We start from the raw sequence: 27515 nt of genomic DNA on the forward strand, positions 1-27515 counted from the left end.
TTTTTTTTTTTTTTTTTTTTTTTGTGTTTGCTTATTATTTTACTCTTTTTTTTTAAGATTAAATCGTAGCAAGAAACTTGTGTTTACATTGAAAATGCGTGACCAATCTTTTCTCTAAGTCGTGGGGCTCTATCATTTGAGTGGTGCACCGTAAGCTTCCACTTGTTTCGAGATCCAAACTTTATCTTCTAAAGATTCTTGTTTTTAAGGATTCTTTGTCCCATATTAAACCGAGATATATTAGGATATTTGAAAATATTCTTAATCTACCAGACTTCTTGGAACTTTATCAAACATATACACATAATCTTGGAACTTTATCAAAAAAACCAGAACTGTAAGTCTGTAACTATTGGTTTTACATCATGCCATTAGAAATTAGAATTGGGATCGGTCAGTCCAATACTAGGTTAGATTAGTGATAATACCTAGTTATTGCAATTGGTTTGGTGGGTTAGCAGTAGTACTCATTAGGGCTTCTCCATCAAAGGATTTAACTAAAGTTTGTTAAAACATATTTTATTTTTAATTTTAGAAAAATGTGAAATTAAGAACTTATTAAGAAACTTCATTATTTCATGGGTCCATTGAAGGTTGTGTTATATTTGGAGTTCTTAATTAAAATTTCTTGTTCTTGATTAAAAGAGATTTGTTTGCCTGATTCTGATTTTTCTTGTTCTTTACCTAAGCTCCAATGCACTTGCATTCAATCATAGATAGCTCAAATGAACTGGGAGAATTGAGCCTATTCACATCATGTAGAAAATCAGCAACAGGAGATGGCAAATGAGATACAAATACTAGGATTACATTAACACACTTTCAAGCATCAAGTATTGACAACCTAACAATCTCAGACTTTGACAACAAGTGAGAACCAAAATAATCAATCAATATGTCACAAACAAGATTGTCTTTGGTCTAATCAACTTGAGCTGCATAATTGCTAAACGAACGCTCACTAGTAGTAGCAATAGTTCTTGACATTGAGCCTGAACCAACCTGGTAAAGGATATACACAAGAACGGAGGAGACCACAATTAAGTATTGATTCACATCAGCACACACATATATTAACATTCATCAAACACTTACAAAAGAATCAGATTCTTATTCTAAATCAAAAACAAGGTTTCTTATCATCAAACAAAGTATTCAATGCAAAGTATTCAAACAAACATATCAATTTCAAATTCTCAAACAACTATCATCATAATTTCGCTAGCATCAATTCCAATTTGTAGAACCCTAATTTCTTCTCACATCCATAAAACTCTAATTCATATAGATCTAGAAGTGAAATCAAAGAAATCATTACCCAGCTTTTTCGATTATTTCACCTCTCAATTCTTCGCTTCTTCTCCAAAACTTTTGCCATCGATCAATGGAGAGACGAAAGAGAGAGGACGAGAGAGAGAGACGAAAGAGAGAATAAAACAAAAAAAAGAAACTTTTTTTCTTTCAGCTAATCAAAAGTTGACACACACGGTTTCTAAATGAATCTAAAAAATCTTATATAACGATCGATGCTTAGTAAAATTAAGTTATTTTCATTATTTTTATTATGTTTTATTATTAGCAAACTTATAAAAAAACTTATAAGATGCATTGATGGAGATGACCTAAATCTTCCCGTTACTTCGGGCTATATAATATGTATATGTCAACGTACATTCTTCTTTCTGAAGATTTTAGATACAAACAAAATACAAAAGCTCTTTATCTTTTTTTTTTTATTTTTAAAAGCTCTTTATCTTCATTGGTGGGTGAGTCCTAATCCTCTAACCCACACACAGTCCCAACTTGTATATTATGATAGTGATATTAAGTTGGACCGATGGGTTGTTGTATCAATCGAAATGACATGTATGCTTTTGTTCCTATCTTCCAACTATTTATTAATTTTAAGATACATAAACGTTTATTAATTCCCCCAAATATACGCAACTATACGAATTGAATCCCGAACAGTCTGCAGTTTAGTGTTTTTCTTCATGTATGCTACAACTAGTTTAGTTAGAAATTTTAAGCTATTGGTTTAGTCGTAGATCCAAATATTAAGACCTTTTTGAATTTCACAGTTAAACATTAAATTTCGCATTTTAAATTAGAAAACTCGTATAGGAGAAAAATGAATCATTAAAATTTTTGATTATTTTCAACAGATATTTGGAATATATCATAGTCTTCCATGACATTTATGCTAGTTGAGTAGTAGTCTCATTCCATTAAATGGGCTTCAAACTAATAATGCTGTTAAGAATTTCATTCTTCTGATTAATAATAACATAACTAAAACTAACCCATTCTCCTGAGTTTGTCTAAGAAAATTTTATGGGCCGTAATTCAAAAATAATGCAATGGGCTTATTTTGTATAACAAACTTTATTTAAATATTGATTAGAGTTCAAGGCAAAATAAAACGTCCGGCCCAAATGTTTTGGTCGAACCGAACTTATTAAGAATATCTTTTATATAGAAAATTACCTTAATGATATATTCTCACATTTGTACCTTTTTCCCCTAAATTTTCGATCTAAAATATTCGATTTAATAGAGAGAGTAAATTTTTACTTGTATAAGAAGTACAATATGAAACTAACAAAACCTTATGCACACGCACAATTATCATGACACCCTATTAATTTTATCGAAAGCATTTTCTAAATTTGGTTAAATCAAATTTGTTTTCAATAATTTTGTTTGTTTATAATTTTATTCGTGTACATATGATATATATTATTACCGACAATTACATAGTGCTTTAATGTAAATTATGAAAACCAATAAATGTGCAAGTGAGTTTCAGGTTTACCATCTTTTTTCTACGGCTGACAATATATTTTTCAATTAGTTATTTCAATTTTCCATTAAGTAGGAACTTCGTACATAAACATCATGTAATTGATGCCTACGGAGGCAGTAATAAATTTAAATATTTTACATATCCTAAAAAAGAATATAAATTAAATCGTGGTTCAGTCGGAGTTAGACATTATATATTACTCGAAACGTTGCTTGTTTTCCCACCAGACCAAAAGCAGTACCAAACATACTAAAACAATAACATTACTAAACGGTTAATAAAACTATGTATTGAAAGAAAAATCAACTAAGCTAGCCCTAGTTTTATTTCGCATTAAATTAATATACTCTCATTAACTATAGTATTTATTTTAAATCTCTCTAGATCTTACATTAAATGAAACATATATAAGTTAAAATAATAGGAATCAAACGATTTAAATTTATTACCTAAAAATGCTTATATTACACAGGCTGTTAAAAACAGAAAAAAGTAATCCCTAATATTGCTTTACATAAAATATAGAATACTATTTAATTAGAAAAGATTCTCTAGGTTTTCTGTAGAAAGGTAAATATTCAACAATTTAACTTTTTCTTTCCATTCACTGCACTCTGCAATTATAGTCTCTCTCTCTCTCTCTCTAATAAGTCCTTCATCATCTTCATCTCATAGGCGGCGAAACAGAGAGATACACATAGAGAGAGAGCTGAAATTTTATTAATGTGAGAAGATCTTCTTCCGACATTTTTCTCTTTCCAAAACACTGTTCTCAACCTAGTCGGAAAACACAAAGATTGTTTTCCCGACAAAACATCTGATAAAACAAAATAAAAACCATCTCCGAATCGATCTCAGAAACAGAGAAACAGAGAAGCATTCACTTCTCAAAAAGGAATAAACTTTGGTACGAAGAAGATGGAGAACAAGAAGACCAATTCAGGTCTCACCGTCTTCTTCTTCTTCTTCTTCCTCTTCTGTCTCGTCTCCGTCACCTCAGATCTAGAAGCTGACCGACGAGCATTAATCGCTCTCCGTGACGGCGTCCATGGTCGTCCATTGCTCTGGAATCTAACCGCACCGCCTTGTACTTGGGGAGGAGTACAATGCGAGTCGGGTCGTGTCACAGCACTCCGATTACCCGGTGTTGGTTTATCCGGTCCGTTACCGATCGCTATCGGAAACTTAACAAAGCTCGAGACTTTATCTTTCAGATTCAATGCTCTTAACGGTCCTCTGCCTCCTGATTTCGCCAACCTTACTCTGCTACGTTACTTGTATCTTCAAGGAAACGCATTCTCCGGCGAGATTCCTTCGTTTCTCTTCACTCTACCAAACATTATCCGGATCAATCTCGCCCAGAACAACTTCTCGGGTCGGATCCCGGATAATGTTAACTCCGCGACCCGTTTAGCTACTCTTTACTTGGAGGATAACCAACTTACCGGTCCGATCCCGGAGATTAAGATTCCGCTTCAGCAGTTTAACGTCTCTTCGAATCAGTTAAACGGGTCGATTCCGGATCCGTTGTCGAGTATGCCCAAAACCGCTTTTTTAGGCAACTTGCTGCTCTGTGGGAAGCCGTTGGATGCTTGTTCCGTCAATGGCACCGCCACTGGAACCGGTACTGACACGCCTGGAAAAGGCAAAAAGGACAAGTTATCTACCGGAGCTATTATCGGGATAATGATCGCTTGTGTCTTCGGGCTTATCTTGCTTTTCTTGATCCTGTTCTGTCTTTGTAGAAAGAGGAAGAAAGAGGAAAATAATGTGCAGTCGAGAAACATCGAAGCAGCTCCAGTTCCGACTTCATCAGCCGCCGTAGCTAAAGAATCAGCGGATGTCCCTCCTCCGGTGGCTTATGGTAATGGTGCACCACATTCATCTGAGAATGGTTCATCTAAGAACCTTCCAGTGAGTAAAGATCTGACGTTTTTCGTGAAATCGTTCGGCGAGTTTGATCTCGATGGATTGCTTAAAGCTTCCGCGGAAGTACTTGGTAAAGGAACGTTCGGATCATCGTACAAGGCGAGCTTCGATCACGGTTTAGTGGTGGCGGTGAAACGTTTGAGAGATGTGATGGTGCCTGAGAAAGAGTTTAGAGAGAAACTGCAGGTTCTTGGATCAATAAGCCATGTCAATCTTGTGACGTTGATCGCTTATTACTTCAGCCGCGACGAGAAGCTCGTTGTTTTCGAATACATGTCGAGAGGAAGCTTATCCGCACTTTTACACGGTAAAAAAAAAAAAAAGACTCTTTTCGATGTTTTCAGTTTCTTTAGTGATCATCATAGATTGTTAAAAATCAATTCTTTGGGAATTCACAGGTAACAAAGGAAGTGGTAGGAGTCCATTGAACTGGGAAACAAGAGCCGGTATAGCGTTAGGAGCTGCAAGAGCTATAAGCTATCTCCATTCGCGTGACGCGACAACATCTCATGGAAACATTAAATCTTCTAACATTCTCTTGTCTGAATCCTTTGAGGCTAAGGTCTCTGATTACTGTCTTGCTCCTATGATCAGCCCTACTTCTACACCAAACCGCATTGATGGTTACCGAGCTCCTGAAGTAACCGACGCTCGTAGAATCTCACAAAAGGCTGATGTTTACAGCTTCGGTGTTCTCATTCTTGAATTACTCACAGGTACGTACAAACAACACACACAATACAAAAAGAGAGATCTTGAAATCCGCATCTTAGGTCAAAAATGTGATTCTTTTTTTTGTGTTTGATTTTTTTTTTTTTGCAGGGAAATCTCCAACGCATCAGCAGTTACACGAAGAAGGAGTAGATTTACCGAGATGGGTTTCATCGATCACTGAACAACAATCACCGTCGGATGTGTTTGATCCAGAGCTCACAAGGTATCAAGCAGAGGGGAATGAGAACATGGTCAGGCTTTTAAAGATTGGTATAAGCTGTACGGCTCAGTATCCAGATAGTCGTCCTACAATGCCTGAAGTCACGAGGCTCATCGAGGAGGTTACTCGTTCATCTGGTTCACCAGGTCCTTTGTCTGATTGATTGATTTGTTTGTTTTTTTTTTTTTTTTCCTTTTTTTCATATGGGGTCTAAATTGATCGTTTACAAAGTTGTTTGGCTTAAATTTGAATTTCTTTATATAGGTTGTTGGGTTTTTTTTTTCTTGAAGTCCGTTGAAAGATACGTCAATTTTTTTTTATTACTTTTATATTATTTTTAGTGTTAAGAATTTTATAATTTTTAAAAAATATAAATTGTTTGAGTGTGGAACAAAAGGTACATCTCTCCTTTTCAATTGGCCACCCCCATTTAACTTGAATTTAGTAATTTTTACTTTATTTCATAAAGCAAAAGTGCAAAACCTATCCACTAATTTGAACTCTTTCTGTCTAACCAAACTATACAATAAAACGGCAGAAACGAAAAGAGGAACCTACAGTATAAGATTTTTAAATTGCTGAATTTTTGAATATGCATAAAATATAAGATTTTTGATAAATTGTCTCCAAGTCCGGCAGATCATAAAAAGTCAACGACAAATATATTCTGTCTTTCCTCAATTTTTTTTTTTTTGTCAAACACTTTCCTCAATTTTAAGTTTTATTTTTATTAGTGGTGACTAAGACTAAGTAGCTAAATATACTTATTACAATCTCCGTGGAATAGATAAAATTTTAGGTAACGGGTCTATTCAAGTTTCTTACTTGAATCTGCCAAGTTAGTCCCCCACCTTTCATATTCAAATTCAGATAATTTGGTGAATCCATAAAAACAAAAGTTTCTTCATTCTTTTATCTTTAAATTAAAGTAATTTTCAAGCGACCCTCTTTAATTAAGAATAAAAACAGAAGATAAATCTACTTATAAATTGAATTGGTCAAGACTCAAGACTCAAGACACATACAGGGTTTCAGAATACATATAAAGAACTTCACTTAATGTGTGCAAGGATTAGTTGAGTGCATCATTTATATATAAGTTAGAATATATCTAGTGTGGTTTGGTTGAAATGTAATAAAAATGTTAGTTAAGAATAAGTTGATGATTTTGGTTTAGTTTGGAAGTTTAAGCGAGATCGATGGGAATTGTAATGGTGCCCACATCTACCCTTAACATGTTTGGTACGGTGTGTCTTGTTAAATTTGTAATCATTAGATAAAGTTACACACTTTTAACATATTTTTTAATAATCAGCTAACGTAACCACATTTGTTAAATGAGGAAATGATTACTCTTACAGTTGGGTTTGTTAGTTGTTGTTAGCTACAATTATGTGTTGCCGCCACTTCTACGACGGAACAAATTATGACTCATATGCTTATATACATAATACAAGAGATTGATCGACAGTATAAGTGTATAACTGAATACAATCTAACAATTTTGTTTATGTGTCATTCGAACCGATTTAGGTATATATCGCCAAGAGTTAAATGCAGTTTCATTCATTCGAATATAACTGATTTTTGGTATTTTGAAAATTATTTCGTTATGAGTAATACTTATATTTAAAACTAGTAAAGCTTAATAATGATGATGTGAGTAATCCGTTGATTAATGAACTTTGCTATCAATAAATCATGTTAAATTAAGTCAAGGTATCTAGTTGACACGTCTTCTGAAACTTTGTAGAGTAGCAAAGTGACGACCCTTGTACGAGAATGAGATTCATAGGTTTATCATAGACCAATAGAGATAACAGACAAAATCAGTCAAAGCATTATATATTTTCAAATTGAATTAAACAACATCCAAAATAATTATATAATTCGAGGCTTCCGATAACTACGTCTACGTGTCTCGTTGTTGTAGCATTTCTTTTTGAATTTAATTATGTAGTAGTAGATTTTAGAATTGTAGCATTTAGTCAGTGAGAAATAAGAAATAATACTAGCTACTATTAAAGATTACAGTTGCGACTTGAAAAAAACAAAAGAAAAAAAACTCTCTTCATAACATATAAGTATATATATTTTAATGTAAAATACATATATCATTTCTATGGAAATTTCGATATTTAGATTACTACGTTTTAGAAATCACAATATTTAAAAACAAAACGTAACAGTACACTATCATGTTTTATAAAAACTAAGTGATATTATCTAATATGAATGTTTTACGGTTGATCAACTGATTATCTTTATCAGGTGGCATAAATCATTTCACAACTAGTCATGGACACAACATTTTTTCTCTTGTTCTAGCTCATATCCATGTGGGTTCACGTGCACTTGTATATAATATGTAAGTGGATGAATTTATTTTATTTTATATCAACAAATGCCTTTGCCCAAGAAAATGCCACATATCTTCTTAACTACCCTGTCAAATCCATATAAAAATATTCTATAAGCCTTTACAACTTGTGGTTCATTTTCCTAAAAATCATAGATTTTTAACTTTTGCCAGCTCATAATTAATTCCTTGTAATATTGTTTAGTGCAAAGTTTGTTTGAACATGCTTGCCGAATATGATCATAATCTTTTTTTTTTATCGTATGTGATAATAATTGAAACAACATAACTAACATATTTTTAAATTATGCATGCTAATAATACATGAGCTGGAGAATGAATTAATTGAGAGGTGCCATCAAATGTTCGCTCACAACAAAAAAAAAAAGAAAAGAAAAGATAAACACGATGATAATCTATATAAGAAAATTTTAGTTCTAATAGACTAAGAAACAACAAATCTTAGTTTGATTGCATCAACATATAAAATAAGATGCATATATGTTGATAAAAACAGTTATACATACTCGTGATGTTTGGAAAAATATTTTTCTCGTGAGATTTATAAATTATAGTTTCTGAGAGTTCGTTTGAGACCGACAGGGTTAATTTAGAACATGGCCACCTCATCAAAGGCCAGTCTTGGACGCGGTTTCTCTCCCAACGCCAATAATTATGCCAACAATACAAAGTGAAAGAGAAAATGTTGACAACCACAAAAAGAGTGTGTAGACTGTAGAACTAGATACAATACAACTCGGCAAAGTGATTGGTATTTTTTAAAATGTCTAATAAAAACACGAATTAAAATCCATAACATCTGTCCGGACCGGAAACCAAAATAGAGTTTAATTGCAACCAATGTTTAAACTCAAAATCTGGCCCAATCCTTTCACTCCTTAAAGTCTACGTTACAGTTGTTACGTAGTATATCAGTTGAAATTTTTCTTGCCGAGTTACAAATGTTCTTGTGAGTTTTGTTGTTGTGAGATTTGTTTATCACTTTCCTTATCGATTTTGTGTTACCTTGAGCTCCATTTAAAAGCATAACAAAGCAACTTAATTTCTTGGAGCTGGATGTAGGGTAAAACTTTCAGGCCCGTCCAACTATTTCAAAATTATCTTCGGCCCTTTTGTTAAACTGGGCCATTTTACTGATTATAGACCCAAGTTGGTGCAATGGTTCGAACTTCAACCATTTGCTAAGTTTTTCTCGAGGACAATCTATTTTTTTTTTCACAAGAGTCTCTTTTTATTTCATCCAACGTTCATTCATACAAAGACAAAGACGGATACTTAAACTCGCTAACAAATACGGGAAAATACCATAGCCATAAGCCCAAACGAAGGATTCAAAAGAGGGAATCAAAACCGGATATGTATGATTTTCCAGAGACAAAAGCTGGCAAGTTGAAAGAACTAACTCCAACGACAAACCGAGAAATTAAACCTCAAAATCAAACATAAAAAATTGAAAATTGAAATTCCAGATAATTAAAACCGAAAATTCTAATCCAAAAACGTCCGATAAACATTCGACACAACATATAAGAGAGGAGCTAGAGACAGGAGCCTGTTGAGGACAATCTATTAGATTGGATTTTTTTTAAGACATACAAATATAAAAAATATATGTTTTTTCTCGCAAATAAATCCAAATTAATAGAGAATATTTGGCCCCCCACAGAATATAAAAGTGTAACAAAATATATACAATATGTCAATAAAACTATTATGTAGGATCACCTAATCAGTTTCTTTCTATTGATTTAAAAAATTCACCGTAGCGAAATAATTATACAATTAATGGTTTTGATATTTATAAAAATAAGATTTGGAAACACGATTTATACATCTAGTATAAATTTTACAAACTTATTAGTTTAATAATCTTGGGCTTATATTATGCTACTCCATTTTACATTCCTTTTACCATTTTACTAAAAACCGTGATCATATAAACTTTACCAATCGAAATAATGACGAAGATGGGGTTATTGAAAAACGTAACACTATGATGGCGTCATGGGTACCGTAAGTTTGTGTTGGCACCACCAACAACAACAACACACAAAACAAACAAACAAACAAACAAGCAAAGTAGCAAACAATGCACAACCCACCACTTTAATGCTAACAAAAAACCCGCCAATCGCATTATACTTAATTGTAAAAGTAAACTACAGTTTGCTTCTTCTGATTTGAGGGAAAACTAAACTCTTATTTTGAATTATGAGATTTGAGACATATAAGCAAATGAGACATATGACTAATAAGGTGTTCTTCTCTAAACATAAAGAATTTTGCGCGTGATAACAGTCGCTTACACGTGTCTTTGGACCAACAAGTATAGGCTTATATATATTTCCCTTATGCCACAAAAAACATGGCATACTGTTATTGTTCCGAATGGTACTAGTGATGTGCCATGTGGTTTGAATAGTAACAACATTTTTACTGTTAAACCTGTTTACTTTTTTTTATCATCTTGTAATATTGATAAACTAGGTAGAATACATTGTAAATCCAACTTAAGCCGGTGGAAAACAAGATTTTTCCGGAGCCTAGTGCCCAAAAAATGGAAACAAAACTGACAGATGAGTTTAAATACCCGGATGCATAATAGAAACCAACAAAGAGAAACAATCAACAAAGCAAAACATTTTAATTTTGGAAAGAGGATGAACCCAAAAGCAAACTAGGTTGAACTTTATGAAATAAACTAGTCTCCAAACGCAAAGTTTCTTCTTCTCAAGCTCTTGTAGCTGAGTTTTACCAAGGTTTCTTTTTCTGAAACTCTTGTAACTGTTAAACCTGTATACATATCTGGAAGTATATGTTTTTGTAACTATGAAAACTATTTTGGCTATGCAGGACGATCTCCATTAAGCTTTTAAATGTCGCCAGAAAATTATTAATTTTAAAATAATGTATATACATATACTATACGATGTTACTTTTTTTCACTGAGCTATAGGGCATAAATTGGATTAAATAATAAATTAAGCATTCAATCATAGTTTCATCACTTTAACCTTTTGCCATTTTTCAGCTTATAATGGTTTATAATTTGTATGTTATGTAGATATAAATCCGATAGCCAGTGAACCGACGTACATGATAACTTAAAAGACCATATGGAAAATATGGAAAAATAAAAACATTACAAGGTTGGACAAATTTTTAATTAAAAGAATATACGAGAAGAAATGTAGGTCCACGAACCACGAAAATGGTTTTGACATCCCTCACCCTCTCTATATATAGGTTGTTGTGTAGCTTCTTTAGTTTTGGAGATACAACATTTATAAGTATATTTAGGTACATATTTGAGCATATCTCTATATAAAGTAGATATATATTTCGAGAGAGAGGAGAGAGATGGGCAGGCAACCATGTTGTGACAAAGTAGGGTTAAAGAAAGGGCCATGGACTATTGAAGAAGACAAGAAGCTCATCAACTTCATCCTCACCAATGGCCATTGCTGTTGGAGGGCTCTTCCCAAGCTTTCTGGTTTATTCTCTCTCTCTCTCTCTCTCTCTCTCTCTCTCTCTATTCTCTCTATTAGCACATCAACACAACTCCGTTTAATTAGGACGATAGCTCATGTTTAAAAAATTCACTTTTTCTAGTTTATTAGTAATATTTCGTACTTATAAACGAAAATAAAAAAAAAATATACTTTCAACGCAGGAAAATCATATCAACCCTTAATTACCTCACTTTTGCAATGCAATTATGTCTCTGTTTGGTATTCAAAAACTCAAAACATATTATTAGATTGTTAATCATAGTGTTTGGCTGAAAGAATCAGTGTTTGATTTCGTGGTCCTCACAGGCTATTATTTTTATTTGGTTTCTAATCAGTTTTAATTTTGTAGTTTAACTTAATTTTAGTTAAATTGATGCCTAAATTAATTATATGTTGGTTGATTGATCAAATGCAGGACTATTGAGGTGTGGTAAAAGCTGCAGATTAAGATGGATAAATTATTTAAGACCTGATTTAAAAAGAGGTCTTTTATCAGAATATGAAGAACAAATGGTCATTGATCTTCATGCCCAACTTGGCAATAGGTTCATTCTCTTTCTCTCGTAAACAAACTACATACATAAATAATAATTTACTTACCTTAACTTTGACATTCTAACTAACTCATAAAATAAAAGCAATTAAAATTTTAAAATTTATTATTATTAATTTAGATTACAATACTCTCAAGTTATCGAAGATACACGAAAGTCACTAAACTCAAACTTTATCTCTTCTTCCGCACGAAAGAGAGATTGGATATCACATCTTTATTAAGTAATAAGTAGTAGTATTTTTTAAACCTAGTTTAATTTAGTCGGTCTGTCATTTTTTTCTGATTGTTATTTAAAACTTGTTTGCAGATGGTCAAAAATTGCCTCTCAGTTACCTGGAAGAACTGACAATGAAATAAAGAACCATTGGAACACACACATAAAGAAAAAACTAAAGAAGTTGGGTATTGACCCTCTGACCCATAAGCCTCTCTCTGAACAAGAAGCTTCACAACAAGCTCAAGGGAGGAAGAAAAGCTTAGTGCTTCATGATGACAAGAGCCCAAAACAAGATCAAGAAGATAAGCAAACCAAAAAAGACAAACAAGATCAACATCATACAGAGCAAGATTTGGAGAAGAACATCACATCAGCTTCTAGTGATGGGTTTTGCATTGATGAAGTCCCATTGCTCAGTCCCCATGAGATCTTGATCGACATCACTTCTTCTCAACAACATCATACTAATGATGATAATGTCAATATAAACACTAGTAAATTTACGTCGCCTTCTTCCTCTTCCTCTTCTACCTCGTCGTGTGTATCATCAGTAGTACCGGGTGATGAGTTCTCTAAGTTTTTGGATGAAATGGAGATTAATCTTGACCTAAAGTGGCTCTCCTCCGATGATTCTTCAGGGGAAAATATTAGCAAAGACGGCAAGTTCAACAACACTGTTGATACGATGGACTTNGGGGAAATTAGCAAAGACGGCAAGTTCAATAACACTGTTGATACGATGGACTTGTGGGATATCAATGACTTGAACAGTTTGGATATATTTCTGAATGACGACGACCATGATGGTGCTTTTGTTGGAAATGGTAATGGATGTTCAAGAATGGTTTTAGATCAAGATTCATGGACATTTGATCTCCTCTAGCTTTTAGTGTTTCTATATTAGATTTTGTTTTTGTTTGTTTGTTTGTTCTTGAAGTCGGGGATATGGGTTTGGCCTTGGGTGTTGCAATTTAGTGGATTATTAGGTGTAAAATACATATAATAAATTAAGATTGCAATTCTGAACATTCGTTTCTTTGTTTTTTCTTCACTTTTGAAATATTAAATTTTTTGGGAAAATATATACAAAGCACCGTTAATTAAAGTTTGACGTCATATATCGTATACCAGTTGATATACTATAAATAAATTAGCTATTCCCCTGATATTCAAGTTCATAATCTTTACTGACTAAGCAAAATGATTCCAAAAATCCAGCATACACATCAAGTAACTGATTGATTAATCGAAATAGTCAGATATACTTCCAGTTTTATAAAGGTTGTAAATTCCTTTCCATTATACATAATGAATATTCTTAAACCTTAACCTTTCACGATATATCGAGAAAGGCTTTTTTTTTTGCCGGCTAGTTATATACTTTACCTAATGGAGTTCCACTTAAAAAAAATATTGAAATTTGTTTTAAAGTACGTGAATAATTAAATCCTTTTTCAAATAAAAAAACGTAAAATATTCGGTTTGAAGTGAAAAATACTAAATGATGATACAACAATGGCGTCATGGTGATGAAATCCATTGCTAGATTTGATAAGACTTCAACAAAACAACGTCACAATCATCAATGGAAATATCTTAGTATTTATTAATAAACTCGACCTAGCAAATCTCACGGCAAAAACTTCAAAGAACTTGTGGTGGACCATCAAACTTAAATGAACTTTCATAGTCTAGTGGTTTAGCATTAGTATTGCTGATGTATCAGTAACACGGTTTAATTTTATTTAATTAAATGTGATTGGAAAATGTAAGAGAGAAAAGAGAGACAAAATACAAACATTATGGATTATATCACGACACATACTTGTCTATAATCATTTTGTTACATTTCATAGGTTCCCTGTTTTCATTTTTCATAGGTTCCCTGTTTTCATTTTTCTTCTAAAATTCTGTAATCACAGTATCACACTGTAAATATGTAATCTGAATCATATCCCTCACATAGTCGATGTGGTATAGTTTTCATTACTAATAATATATTTTGTCCGAATTATCAAATACGTTCTCATAAATTACAAAAAATACACCGATCCACGCATGCATCAGTCCGCACTAACACTTATGCATACTTGCATATTACATACTGATATGACACATGCGTATTTTTTTCTTAAACACATGTCTGTCTCAATGCTGTCATATGCAGGTTGCTACACGAAATCATCACATTATATCAAGATTAGGATTTTCTCCGAACAATTAAAAAAATACAAATCGTCGATCGTATAGAAATGTTATATCATTTTAAAGATAAAAAAAACATCGAACACATTTCCAAAAACACAACTGGAAAAATGCAACTTATATCATTAGCAATCATAAATATATATTTGATAATAGATACACATACACGTGATCATATAGAATTATCTGTCATAGTTTTGGCTATGTTTGACTACAATAAATTTTCACAAAACAACAATTAATATTCCCAAAATAGATTTAATATAAATTAACATAAATTAGTAATAATTCTTGATAAAATGTTTTCAATATGATGATTGACCATGACGTAACAGATGACAATTAAATTTCTTTCTTCATATATACAATATTTTCTTAAAGCACATCTAAATTTTGAATATAAATTCTATCTTAAAGTAAAGTTATTTTCAGTATTTTGTCTTTCTCGCCGTAAATTTTAATAAATTTAAAACGTGTTGTTTTTAGCGTTTGTTTGTTCTTAACCATTATTTTCAGTTTTTCACTTTTTAAATGTTAATTTAATTTGTAAGTGGACTCATCCTTGAATCCAAAAATATACAGGTACGTGGCTGTAAACTGTATCTTACTTTTATTAGTAAAGAAAAAGTATTTAGTTATATATGTATAGTATATTTATATACATAGGTCCCCGTAAATTGGAGGCTGTGGTGTCTTCATATGGTGGCCATATGATCGGTTCTGTTGTGTGTGTATTTGTATGTGTATGAAGTTTTAAGACAATGGACCACAAGTGATTGAGATTGATAGGCAAGTGGTAACAACCTTCACCAAACCATTTCATTATAAAGAAAGTTCGAAATTGTGTACCTTTGATTATCACAATCTAATCCTAACGTCACTTCTTTTCTTCCAAACATATGATGGAGGTACAATTAAATATTTTGGTCACAAGTTACAACTGTTGCACATTATCCTAGTTAAACAAAATAATGCGTATTAACAACTATGGTTTTAATTATATTTTTGGAAAGAAAATGTAAAAGATAGGTGCTCTTTAAGATGTTTTTTTAGTTTTTAGTTGAATCAAAAACCATGAATGCTCTTTGTACCATAAAGTGTATAATAAAGAAAAATAAGAATTATAAAAAATACAAAGAAAGTGAAGAAAAGAGTGCATGTATGTGAACCTTTCTCATAACAAATATGATCATTGCTTAGGCATGACTTGTCACAAAGAAGAGCAAAGGGGTTGATAGTGGAACTGTGAATGATGGACTAAAGAGAAGAGAAAGGAAGAAGATAAGGGAATTAATTAATTTCGTAGAATTTTATATAATACATTGTAGGTTGGTGGGTAATATATTTTTTTTAAAAATGAAATGTAGAAAAGGAAAAATTGGGAACGACAACAATGATTAGAGTATATTTGAAGTTGGTGAATGAGTATAGTTTTGTTCTCCTACTCATTGTTGTGACACATTTTGCTAAAAATTCATACCTTTAAAAACAAAAGTACAATCCCTTTTGCAAAGTTACCCAACGATATCCTATAATATTCAGTCTTTTATCGTGCAAATTGATACAAAATTTTGTAGCAATTAAGTGGTTTATGGTGTGTATTAGTATAATTAGGCGTTAATACATAATGTCACTGATAAGTTTTATTAATTAGAAAAAGGTGTTGTATCAGTCTTTTACTTAGTTGAAAAGATAATCCTGATATTTCATATTCATGTATATTATGTGCAAAACGTAAATGGAATCAAGTCTTAACTTGTGATCAAAGTAATTAGTCCATTTTTGGGCTACACAAAAAGCTCTCTTGATGTAAAAAGTAAAAACTAAAACGTGTTCTTTGTCTCGTGCGTCGAAGTAATTTGCCAGCACTGCGCGCATCTTTGTACGTTACAGTTCACCGGATTGTTTTGCCTAAATCAATAGGCCCACGACTTTTACTTAACATAGTGACAATTGCAGCAAAATATGACCTTATGTCAGTGGTGATAACCTAAAAGCAAAGCATGGGATTTATAAAGCAATATACACTGGTTTTTACCATTTTTTTTATAAAATATGTATTAACTATTAAGAATTGTGATGTTGGAATTTTAAGCACATTTATCAAATAAACGTAACATTTTGTTTTTTTTACGATGATAAATAAATCGAAAGTATAACAAACGTTTTTGAATTTATAAGAAGTAAATGAACAATTAAAGGTTTCATATCAACAGTCGAATAACTCTATAACAGATACACAGCTTCAATAAGGCTCAAGCTTAACACCTTCCATGTCAAATCCGGCATCATAGACATCATCATCATCATGAGGAGCAATGAGAGTTGAGACGATGGTTCCACTGTTATATCCATCGACAAGAAGCTTAGAAATCTTAGATCTCCATTCCGATGTCTGTTTTTGAGTTTTCCTGTCGTGGAAAACTCTATCGTGGTAGTTTAGCATCGTCCCTAGTCCCGTGTTTGGAACCCAACCGTAGTTCATCAGCACTTCCGCTTCGCTTTCTGTCATATCTTCCCCTACCTTATTAACCCCAAAGAGAGTTCAGAACAATATATACATTGAGGACATATCATATCGTTTTAATCGCTTTGAGAAAAGAACTTACCAGTAAGGGCTTGTTCTCAATCAGTTGATATCTCCCACTGCTTGCAAGTTTCATGGCCAATACTAAACGTTTGATTTGCCATCTGATTGATGCAGTGTTGCTGAGCTCGAAGAAGTATGTTGCTTAGCCATACTCAGGCCGTTCCATTACAATACTGTATAGAGTCAAAAAGATCCATGAAATTCTCAGTTTAGCCGCAATGGCAAAGGGGGAGAGAGAGAGTTAATTTACCGGTTATGTCTCTCGAAAACGAATATGAAAGACTGGAGATCACGGCACCATCCCCACTCAACAGGCCATTTGCGAAACCGCAAATACCGCGCCTTGAAAACATGAGGAAACAAGTTAGGGAGAAGGAAATATAAACAAAAAATCCGAAAAGACCGAGATGAGGCTTTCTTTAACCTGTTCGATGAGGGAGAATAGACAGGTCAAGCAATAGCTAGTTCTTGAAGCTTTTGAGAATCTTAAATTAATAATTTTCGTGGTGCCCGTCTGGCGTTTGTAGAAAAGCTGATAGATTTCAAGAAGATTCAATACTTTTGACACGAACTAAACATGTGGAAGAAGGCTGAACTTTGCAACAAAATAAAGGGATTATTTTTACCTGCGAGATCACATCTTCGAGCTCCGAGAAGCTCTCCTCAAGAAGTGAATCATCCGAGGAATCACTGGCACCTTCGTTCTCCCCATAAAGCCTAAGTTCATCTACTGATACCCCTTGTTGGACCAGTACCTGCAAACACCAGATTTAAAATACACAGTGCTTTAAGAAATCTATTTTGGAGAAGTTCCGTTAGATTCAATTTTTTTTAGGAGAAAACCATGACACCTGCAAAAGACCAGGAGCATCTTCCTCCAGAGCTGTCTCGATTGAGTCCCTGTAATGGTTATTACATAGTTTAAGTTCACAAAAGAAACAAAGATAATCAAAAGATATACAAAGGATACAGCAGAGAGACTCACGTGGCGGTTTTCTTCCGCTTCCAAGAACGTAATATCCTCAAAGGTTTAACGTAGTCATCAGATGTACAGAAGCTAAACCCTGAGGACGGGGAATTAACCTCTTCATGATGACCTGAACCATGAAAAGATCGAAGCTTTAATCGATCAATTAATTTCATGTGGTCTATCTCATCTTCATCCAATTCACTAGCGGTCTCTGCTTCGTTTTTCACAAACCTCGAAGGCTTCGGAGCAGATGTACAACGATTCAAGCGGAAGCTCAATTTTACAGAATCTAGCTCATTGTCATCATAAGCTTCACCATGGGTTTCCACCTCTCTTTTGACCTGTACCTGTTCTGAGGTGACAGGGTCTTTCTCATCATTGTTCTCCATGACGCAATCATCCAAAGGATCAGTCTTTACTTGAGTAGATTGCATGTCATACATATTCAAAGGCAGCGGATTCCTTTTGACTCTTTTCACGCTTATTCTTGGATTTCCATTGCTACCTAACTGAGAGTGTTCATCATCTCTCCTGGTACTGGATAACTCATGTGGACTGGCTTCAGGTGACAAATCAAAATAACTTTCGTGAGCAATCGTAATATCATTCTCTTGAATTCCACTAAGCTGACTTCCAGATTCTGAACCTATACTAAAATTTCTACAGAGGACAGAATCAATCTTTTCTAGAAAGCCGCTGAATTGGACACCAGAAGACGAAGCTATCTCATTATCGCATGAAATCTCGGCTTTTATTTTGTAAAGATTGGATTCATAGCAATCTTTAGTATTATCCTGCATTTTTAATGCAAATAACTAGTTAGACCTAATAGATCATAAACACACAAAAAAACTTCAAAAACCGGGGAACTTGTCACTTTGTTTACCTCTAAGTTAGATTCTGGCAACCTTATAGCAGCCCTGCAACAACAAGTATGGTAGATGAAAGCAGTTAGCCCCTAAATGAATGCAGGTTAGTGCAAAAAAGCCAAAAAAAAAACCATCCAGTGTGCTTGTCACATTATAAATGATTATAAAAAGCACCTTTCAAGAAGCATTTTTCGCCGCTCTTTCAGTGTGAGATGTTCAAGAGCACCATTCCTTGGGGTGTCCTTGATTTGTTCCAGTCGTTTGTCATTCTCTTCCACATTACTACAACACACTAAAATGTTCTTCTGTGGTCTTACGTTTCCAGAATCATCCAGACCTTGACTACAACCAACGCTTGTAGATTCCAAAATTTCTGTGTTTACAGCTGGTTCTGTAGCATCATCACAATTTGACACTACGCCCTGAAAACTACATAATCAGCTGTCTAACCTCAATAAGTGGAATCGAGTGTAACATAACAAAGACTTATTTACCAGCTCATAATAGCAATCTTCTTCTTCTTCCCTTTTCACGATACTATCAACAACATTCGATCTACAAAACAGAAGAGACCAAAGCAATACTTTGTGAAAACAGAAGCAGCCATATGCTGAGAGACTCTTTTACTCACGCAGGCATAAAGACTTAAAACTACAGACAGTGTACTCACGCAGGCAAAGAAGCAGCGATAGGTTGAGAGACTCTTCTTTCATTGGATAGCATCAAACTCCGCCGGGACGTCAAGGGGAGGTGGTCTAACTCAGGGAAAGCAAGATGGGACTCCAAAGGAGAGGTATTACTAGTAGGTTCATGTCTCATCTTATACATTCGGGGTCAGAGTTGATACAGAGGAAAAAAAATACATGGGGATTGAAGAAAATTTAAAAAAGAATCGAGATTTCTCCAAATTTGCTAATTTGGAATAGAATTACAAAAAGCAAAATTGAAGTTAAGAAAGATAGAGAACGTAACGAGGATGAATAAAGGAATCTCCTTGGGACATTATTAAGACAAGGAGAAATCTCAAATTGTGTAAGCCCCTGGACACAAACATGAAGAAGCTTTTGTCACTTGTATGAACAACAATTATAGAAAAAATTGGTTTTTTTTTAAAACCCAAATTGAACATAACCAAAGAAACTGAAACCTTTACCTCTGCAAATTCGATGAAATTCACTAAAACAGAGACGCTCTCACTGATCGACAAGTTGAGAAAGAAATATTTTTTTAGTTTTTTTTTTCCTCTCATCATTGAAACAGAGAGGTAAGAACGAATAAGGAGCGAAAAGAAAGGAAAGTTTATTTGGGCTAATGGGCCTATAAAATATTAAACCTTTAAGGCTCATAAAAAGCGATGTAATAAACCCTAAGCTATAAATATATATAAAGACTTCATCTTTGATTACGCCGCAAGATCATCTTCAAGAATATCCAAAAAGTTGCGATTTTCATTCGATTTTTCTACTGTTAAGATCCGAGGTTTTTGCTAGGAAAATAGCATATAAAGGGAACAGATTTGTGTTAAAGAGTCTTTAAGCTTATCATTCTTGTATAGCTTAGTAGAATCGTATGTTCTGATATGCTAAATCAAACATCTTTATTGATGGTTTTGGAATCTCTGGACATGTAGAATTTTATTTCTCGTGGATTCTAGCATTTTCTCGAGATTCAACAAACTTGCTAATGTTTTCTAAATCTTCCGTTTTCGATTTCAAGTTTTGACCTTTGTCCAGATTATGATCTTGGGTTTGTGAAAGTTGTGTTTTTTGTTTTTGTTTTTGGCTGCTCTATGATGATTCTTATTGCTTTAACCACACTGAAGAGATGGGTATGGGAATGTGATTGTGGCTCTTCTTGATTCAAACTAGGGAAAGGAGTCTATTAGATCTCGACGTTTCTTTATGACACTTTGGTCTAAGTTGCTTGAAGGTTTTTCTCCTTTGTGGCTTAGATTAAGGAAGAGAGATATGTCGAGCTCTTATCTGACATTTTCCCTTGTTTGAATCTTGAAGAGACATGTACGTTTTCATGCCCTCTCATGTGGACAAACTTGGCCCTTGTCTGAGAAGCAGCTTGTCCTCATAATCAGTTTTTTAAATGAATTTTTACTTTCTAGTTTTTTTTGTTTTTTTTAGCTGCTCTATGATGATTTTATTGCTTTAACCACACTGAAAAGATGGGCTGAGAACTTGATGTGGTTCTTCTTGATTTAATCCAAAGAAGAAGTTCATGATCTCTGTATTGCTTGATGACACTTTAATCTAAGATGCTTGAAGGGAGATCCATTTTTTCCTTTGTGTTTTAGATCAAGGAAGAGAGCAGTGTGGAGCTCTTGTTCGACATTTTCTTAGTTTAAATCTGGAAGAACCTTACCATGGTCTCATGCACTCATATGTTGAAACATTGTGCCCATTATCTGAGAAGCAGCTTTGAAATCAGTTTTTTTTTTCTTCCATGTTGTTTTAAAAGTTTAGTTTGTGATATATTTTTGGATGCTTGAGATGTTTTCTCACTATGTTTTTTAAACCAAAGAGGTTGTTTTCTACTTGTATTTTTTGAGATTCAAGTTAGTGGCAAATAATTAAAATTCATTAAATTAATAGAAAGGGAGATCAAATTATTCAGTGTTAACCAAATGGTGAAATAACTACAGAACAATAAAACTGCAGGGAATGGCGTATGATATTCAGGACGTGTTACCATGTTTCTTCGAATTAGAATGTTTGACATACACATTTTGCAAGTAAAACTAGTTCCAAGTAACGTGTGAACTCTATTACCATGGCAATTCTCTCAAGAGTCAAGACTCTTTTCCTAAATCAATTCTTCAGGCTAACAATAATCAAGTTTATTTCTGTGATGAAATTTTGGGATACTCTTAAAAATTACATCTATGATTGATTAGTGAACTTATCAAGTCATTAGCGTTTGACAGAAATCGTAACATTGAACAATTTGTCAGTCCCAAAAGGCTAAAATTATAACTAAAGAGTAAAGTCTGAAAGAAGTGATTAACATAAAACAATGTAGCATACATTGATAACATACACTATATGATTTGCTCAAAGAAAACGATGTGTAGAAAAAAGTGTCTTAAAATAGATACGGGGTATAACGCAACGAAAATCAAAGGCTGAGGGGTGACTTGTAAATTAATCGCGAAGGAGTTTCGTATTCGTTCTTCCACCCTTGGATTGATAATAAAGTTCATTGATCTTGACGGTCAAAAATGACGCCACCTGTTAGTTTCAGTAGACTTGGGTGCAGTGGATCCAAGACTAGTACTAACTCAAACCTCGTGCTCAAGGATGGATGATACAACAACAGTGGCGTTTTAGACCAAAGAGTCTCTCTTCTTTCTTCTTCTTCTTCTTCTTCTTCTTCTTCTTCTTCTTCTCCACCAGAATTGGGTTTAGGGTCATCTTCTATTTCTTCTATCCAAAGAAACAATTCAAATGGAGAACCTAACCCTAGTTTCTTGCTCAGCTTCTTCTCCAAAGCTGTTAATCGGATGCAATTTCACTTCCTCGCTTAAAAACCCAGTAGGGTTTTCTCGTCAGACTCCTAAAATTGTCCTCCGCTGCTCCAAAATCTCCGCCTCTGCTCAATCTCAGTCTCCCTCTTCTCGTCCGGAGAATGAAACTGGTTAGTCCGCAACTCTCACTCATAACGCTATGATTTGTGATGGAAAAGTTCGTTAATTTTTCCAGTTTCTTACATTTATCAGTAGAATTGAAACTCAATTTGTAAACCCTTTTGGACTGGTAAGAGATGAGCTTATGAATTGCTCTATCACACTTAAAAAAAATCCACACTTTTGTGAATCTGCAATTCGAATTCTGTAAATGCCTTGTTAACTTCTGTTCATTTGCAGTGGTTGTGAAGCATCGAAGCAAAGCTTTTGCAAGTATTTTTTCATCGAGTCGTGATAAACAGACAACTTCTGTTGCTCCCCCAAGTGTGCCTGTGCCGCCACCATCTTCACCAACCATGTAAGTTTCAACTCATGTTCCTGGTTTTGGAAATTGTGCTTAGTTTATTGTATTGTTTGATTCTTGGTACTTAATTTGTGTTTTTTCACTTGTAGAGGATCACCACTTTTCTGGATTGGTGTTGGAGTTGGGCTATCAGCTTTGTTCTCATTGGTGAGTATCATGATTCCTCTATACATATTCTTTCTTGCTTCAATATCTAAGAATAATTACCTGATTTTTTTTATTTTGTTTTGATGGCATTGCAGGTAACTTCAAACTTAAAGGTACAAATACTAGGCCCTGTATGCTTTATGGGACTTTTGTTCTCTAGTCTTTTGCAGAACCACGATTTTATGCTTCATGTTATCTCTAGTGTGTAGTGCTCATGTATCTGAAATAATATTATCAACTAAATTGGTTATCTTAACAAGGGAAACAGTTTGCTCATACTTTTTGAACCATATATTTAAGCATGGAAGATTTGCCTCTCTTTTTTTGGGTAGTCACTTGATTCATAGATAGAAATTTACATACCGTTATGGTTTTAGTGATGCAATTCAGGTATTCACACCTATAATCATTTTCATAACTATTTGATTGGAATATACTTCACAACTTCTCAATACTTTCCCTCATTATTCTCTAACTGGCTCTAACTGGCTGTTACTCTCTCTGGGCTTTTTTTGGCTTTCATTTCAGAAATATGCAATGCAAACAGCTATGAAGACGATGATGAACCAGATGAATACGCAAAATAGTCAGTTTAATAATCCCGGATTCCCATCAGGATCAGCTTTTCCGTTTCCATTTCCTCCTCAACCAACTCCTTCTTCCTCGCCATTCCAGTCTCAATCCCCGTCTTCAGGTGCTACTGTTGATGTGATGCCGTCAAAAGTTAATACTCCTCCTTCGACTAAACCGCAACCTACCCCTACAAAGGATATAGAAGTGGATAAGCCAAGTGTTGTTTTAGAGGAAAGCAAAGTAAAGAAAGAAGAAAAGAACTATGGTAGATTCTTTTGTCAAAAATCAACCTCTTCTCATTTGTACCTTCAGTTTTAACCTTCTTCCTTTCTCATTTTCTAAGTTTCTAATTTGGAATCTGTTAAAACTTTGGAATGGATGCAGCCTTTGAAGACGTCTCACCTGAGGAAACCACAAAAGAAAGCCCATTTAGCAACTATGCTGAAGTCTCAGAAACTAGTCCCTCCAAAGAAACTCGCTTGTTTGAGGATGTAAGTTCCGTTTTCTTTTGTATCTGCACAGCACACCAAGTGGTGATTTGAAACGTGACCTAATTTTGCTAACCCACGAGATTTTTGTGCTCTCTTTTTTGATCTTTGATTGAAGGTTTTGCAAAATGGAGCTGGTCCGGCAAATGGTGCCACTGCTTCAGAGGTTTTTCAATCTTTGGGTGAGTTAATGAATTGCAGTTTTCATCGCTTGCAGAGCACTTTGCTTAATTCATGATTAAGGCTAGAGATTTCCTTTTTATTCTGTAGCTTGTGCCAACAATTAAAAACAAAGGAATATTTTTAAATTGGTGATTAAGAGGAATAATTTGGTTTCGAGAGGGTTTACTCCGTTACTTATGACCTTCTGCTAGTTCTTGCTCTGTATTGGTATAAGACATGCAGCATTATGGAATACTTGTTAGTTATATAGAATTTTGTCAGGCAATGAGCAGTACATAAGGTTGTTTCTTCAGATCTTTGCTTTTGGTATACTGGCATACTGGTATACTAGTCTCTCTTTTAATCTCATTTATCATAACTATATGTTTTAATCTCATTTATTATGACTTTTTCTTTTCTCATCTGCTTGCATAATAGTCTCTCTTTCCTTCTGATTCCTTGGTCTCTCTGATGTTTACACAGGCGGTGGGAAAGGAGGGCCGGGTTTGTCAGTAGAAGCTTTAGAGAAAATGATGGAAGATCCAACAGTTCAGAAGATGGTTTACCCGTAACTCATCTCCCCTATCACATTATCTTCAAATGCTTCCCTTACGTTTATCTTTAAAACTGGTTTCTTAGATGACATTTGGTAACATGCAGATACTTGCCTGAAGAGATGAGGAACCCAGAAACTTTCAAATGTAAGTCTGTTAATATGTAGTCCTGTTATTATTATCATCTTTGTTCTTATCTCTCTGTTTTAGAAAAAAGGTTAGGTGACTATCTTTGAATGGAAACCTAGAACTCGTTTATATCAGGGGATTTCAGAATTGTCTCCACTCACCCACCCAGTCGTGAAAAAATGATCTAATTGACTTATCATCTCGACTTGAAAATTTGTAGGGATGCTTAAAAATCCTCAGTACCGTCAACAGTTACAGGACATGCTGTAAGCTCCATTTAACAGGCAAATTTATTTATTTTCCATTGCTTTTAAGAATCTCTAAACTATATTATTAAGAAATACTTTTGTTTGTTACATGGATTTAGGAATAACATGAGTGGGAGTGGTGAATGGGACAAGCGAATGACAGATACCTTGAAGAATTTTGACCTGAATAGTCCTGAAGTGAAGCAACAATTCAGTAAGACATATCTCAATTTCTTCTACCAAGTTGATGATACTATTATTTTTGTGACGTAAAATAGGATTGATACTCATTAATTGAAACGATACGTATTTCTCAGATCAAATAGGACTGACTCCAGAAGAAGTCATATCTAAGATCATGGAGAACCCTGATGTTGCCATGGCATTCCAGAATCCGAGAGTCCAAGCGGCGTTAATGGAAGTACGTATTCTTTAACTTGAAGGAGAGGAATCGCTTTTGAGATTCCACATTTTCTCATATACAAAAGCAAAACGTATATTGATTGATAATTGTTGTTGTTGGCTGCAGTGCTCAGAGAACCCAATGAACATCATGAAGTACCAGAACGACAAAGAGGTAATACTGAAATCTTCTGATACACTTCCTCTACGTTCGTTCTCCGAAAGAGAATCATAAGGAGAATACTTGTGTAAGAAACTTGATGTTTTGTTTTGTGTTGTGTTGCAGGTAATGGATGTGTTCAACAAGATATCGCAGCTCTTCCCAGGAATGACGGGTTGATTAATAAAAAAGCTCACGTCTTTTGTTTTTTTGAACCCATTGGCTTGAAATGTCACCATGTCTTTAGCTTTTTGTAGGAGAAAAACATGCTTTTTTTTTTTTTTTGGAGTCAAAAGATTGTTAAGTTTTGGTCAGATCATCAGAGAGAATTGTGTAAACCCATATAATATATTCATCTTATATCTCCGTCTCTAAACGTTGTTTTGTAGCGTTTGGTTTTGATACATTTGATTTGTTGTCTAATAAAAAGTCCATAAAGAGCAAATAAAGGAAGAATGGCTTGAAAGCCACTATCTCGCAAAAGTTGATCAAAAATGCCATCTTTCTATTTCTTATTTTTGAACAATATTTTTTAAACGGAAAATAGGGAAAAAGTTTAAAAATCCTTCATTAAAAAACAAAATTACATATCCAACTAACCTATTTGACCCAATTCGAATATAACCTATAACCCGACCCATTTACCCAAAATCTAAATTGAGGCCCACCAAAATTACCCTAATTGTAACAAAGAAGAGTGGAGAGGATTTCTCCATCGCCGACCCCCGACTTGTGTTCCTCCGTTTTCCGTTTCCCCTCCCGATTCCGACAGAACCTCTTTTCCGACAAGTAAATGCTTGAATCGACGAGGTCCAACGTTAACTCTTCTCCCGGTGAGTCATCTTTTCCGTCGACCCTTCTCCCCGACGAGGTCTGACTGTGTTCTTCAACTTCTTTGTAAGATCTGTTGCCTAGTTTCATCTTCTTTGTCGAAATTGGCATCTTAATAGTTAGTTTCTATCATATTCAGTCTTAGGCAATTATATTAGTAGCGATTTATCATGTTGTGTTTTGGTTGTTCTTTCGTATTTTTCATAATGTAATTTGTTTTGTTTTGGTTTCTTTTTGTTGTTAGCAATGACTATTGTAAGAGACGGTGGTAGAGTATATGATTCGACAGAAAGAGCAGTTGAAGAAATAGGAGAAGCTCTAAACGAAACTAATCCTCTCACAGAACCATCACCTCCCACAGAACTATCACAAGCAACAGAAGAACGAGAAGCAGAAGGTGATGGGGAAGAAGAAATCTCAGATGCTCAGGTACAATAGCATGAGTAATAGTGGTTCTGTACAACTAGTAAAAAAGAAAGTTTGTTGTGTTAGGATTAAGTAAGTAAATTTGTATGAATTTTCAGGATACAAATGATGATGATGATGATGAAGAGCAACCGCTGCAGCCACAGGATATGTTCTTCTATCCACCTGAATACACCAAGAGTTGTAAATTAGGCACAAGGTGTACTGTGACGTAGACAGTGAATTTCATTGATCAGTTTGAGCCATAACGGAAATGGTTTAAAGAGCATTCTCAGTTTAAGCACAGATTCCATATGCCTCAGGAGCCAAATCACATGATTCAAGGCATGTGGATGCTTTTTCTTCGCACAGCTTGTACGGAGATGCAAAGAGAATGCTGGTTTGTGGTAAATGGAGTCCCTGTTAGGTATTCGTTGAGAGAACATGCAC

At 34.2% G+C, this 27515-nt stretch overlaps 4 protein-coding genes and 1 long non-coding RNA gene across 5 annotated transcripts; 3 read left to right on the plus strand and 2 right to left on the minus strand.

Annotated features, from left to right (window-relative positions):
- Positions 732 to 1621, minus strand: LOC104735691. Its single transcript, XR_759486.2, has 2 exons — positions 1319 to 1621; positions 732 to 1002 (listed from the first exon to the last, which is right to left on the minus strand). It is a non-coding gene; the product is annotated as an uncharacterized LOC104735691 (long non-coding RNA).
- LOC104735692 (probable inactive receptor kinase At5g16590) lies at positions 3417 to 5950 on the plus strand. Its single transcript, XM_010455520.2, has 3 exons — positions 3417 to 5042; positions 5134 to 5451; positions 5558 to 5950. Exons 1-3 carry the CDS (start codon positions 3725 to 3727, stop codon positions 5830 to 5832), a joined length of 1911 nt encoding a protein of 636 aa, XP_010453822.1. The 5' UTR covers positions 3417 to 3724; the 3' UTR covers positions 5833 to 5950.
- On the plus strand, positions 11318 to 13362 carry LOC104735693 (protein ODORANT1-like). Its single transcript, XM_010455521.1, has 3 exons — positions 11318 to 11542; positions 11977 to 12106; positions 12425 to 13362. The coding sequence occupies exons 1-3, from the start codon at positions 11410 to 11412 to the stop codon at positions 13215 to 13217; spliced, it is 1056 nt and encodes a 351-aa protein (XP_010453823.1). The 5' UTR covers positions 11318 to 11409; the 3' UTR covers positions 13218 to 13362.
- On the minus strand, positions 16639 to 20210 carry LOC104735694. The gene is made up of 12 exons (XM_019234403.1): positions 20122 to 20210; positions 19639 to 20008; positions 19463 to 19523; positions 19143 to 19390; positions 18986 to 19019; positions 18115 to 18893; positions 17981 to 18029; positions 17756 to 17884; positions 17554 to 17661; positions 17380 to 17471; positions 17149 to 17302; positions 16639 to 17063 (listed from the first exon to the last, which is right to left on the minus strand). Exons 2-11 carry the CDS (start codon positions 19794 to 19796, stop codon positions 17272 to 17274), a joined length of 1689 nt encoding a protein of 562 aa, XP_019089948.1. The 5' UTR covers positions 19797 to 20008; positions 20122 to 20210; the 3' UTR covers positions 16639 to 17063; positions 17149 to 17271.
- On the plus strand, positions 22289 to 26201 carry LOC104735695 (protein TIC 40, chloroplastic). Its single transcript, XM_010455523.2, has 14 exons — positions 22289 to 22613; positions 22843 to 22960; positions 23056 to 23113; positions 23209 to 23226; positions 23642 to 23951; positions 24071 to 24177; positions 24293 to 24356; positions 24820 to 24904; positions 24997 to 25037; positions 25240 to 25285; positions 25387 to 25481; positions 25585 to 25688; positions 25797 to 25844; positions 25956 to 26201. The coding sequence occupies exons 1-14, from the start codon at positions 22424 to 22426 to the stop codon at positions 26007 to 26009; spliced, it is 1338 nt and encodes a 445-aa protein (XP_010453825.1). The 5' UTR covers positions 22289 to 22423; the 3' UTR covers positions 26010 to 26201.

This window comes from Camelina sativa, chromosome 13, assembly GCF_000633955.1.
Source record: "Camelina sativa cultivar DH55 chromosome 13, Cs, whole genome shotgun sequence".
Classification (NCBI taxonomy): domain Eukaryota; kingdom Viridiplantae; phylum Streptophyta; class Magnoliopsida; order Brassicales; family Brassicaceae; genus Camelina; species Camelina sativa.

What these genes read in the sequence shown, in the direction of transcription:
- LOC104735692 (XM_010455520.2), top strand. Translation starts at nt 3,725, where the DNA reads ATGGAGAACAAGAAGACCAATTCAGGTCTCACCGTCTTCTTCTTCTTC. An exon ending in CTTATCCGCACTTTTACACG is followed by an intron (nt 5,043 to 5,133) that starts GTAAAAAAAAAA and finishes GGGAATTCACAG; the next exon opens with GTAACAAAGGAAGTGGTAGG. An exon ending in CATTCTTGAATTACTCACAG is followed by an intron (nt 5,452 to 5,557) that starts GTACGTACAAAC and finishes TTTTTTTTGCAG; the next exon opens with GGAAATCTCCAACGCATCAG.
- LOC104735694 (XM_019234403.1), bottom strand. Translation starts at nt 19,796, where the DNA reads ATGTATAAGATGAGACATGAACCTACTAGTAATACCTCTCCTTTGGAG. An exon ending in AAGATTGCTATTATGAGCTG is followed by an intron (nt 19,391 to 19,462) that starts GTAAATAAGTCT and finishes TGTAGTTTTCAG; the next exon opens with GGCGTAGTGTCAAATTGTGA. An exon ending in TGCCAGAATCTAACTTAGAG is followed by an intron (nt 18,894 to 18,985) that starts GTAAACAAAGTG and finishes TTAAAAATGCAG; the next exon opens with GATAATACTAAAGATTGCTA.
- LOC104735695 (XM_010455523.2), top strand. Translation starts at nt 22,424, where the DNA reads ATGGAGAACCTAACCCTAGTTTCTTGCTCAGCTTCTTCTCCAAAGCTG. An exon ending in CCACCATCTTCACCAACCAT is followed by an intron (nt 22,961 to 23,055) that starts GTAAGTTTCAAC and finishes TTTCACTTGTAG; the next exon opens with AGGATCACCACTTTTCTGGA. An exon ending in TGAAGTGAAGCAACAATTCA is followed by an intron (nt 25,482 to 25,584) that starts GTAAGACATATC and finishes CGTATTTCTCAG; the next exon opens with ATCAAATAGGACTGACTCCA.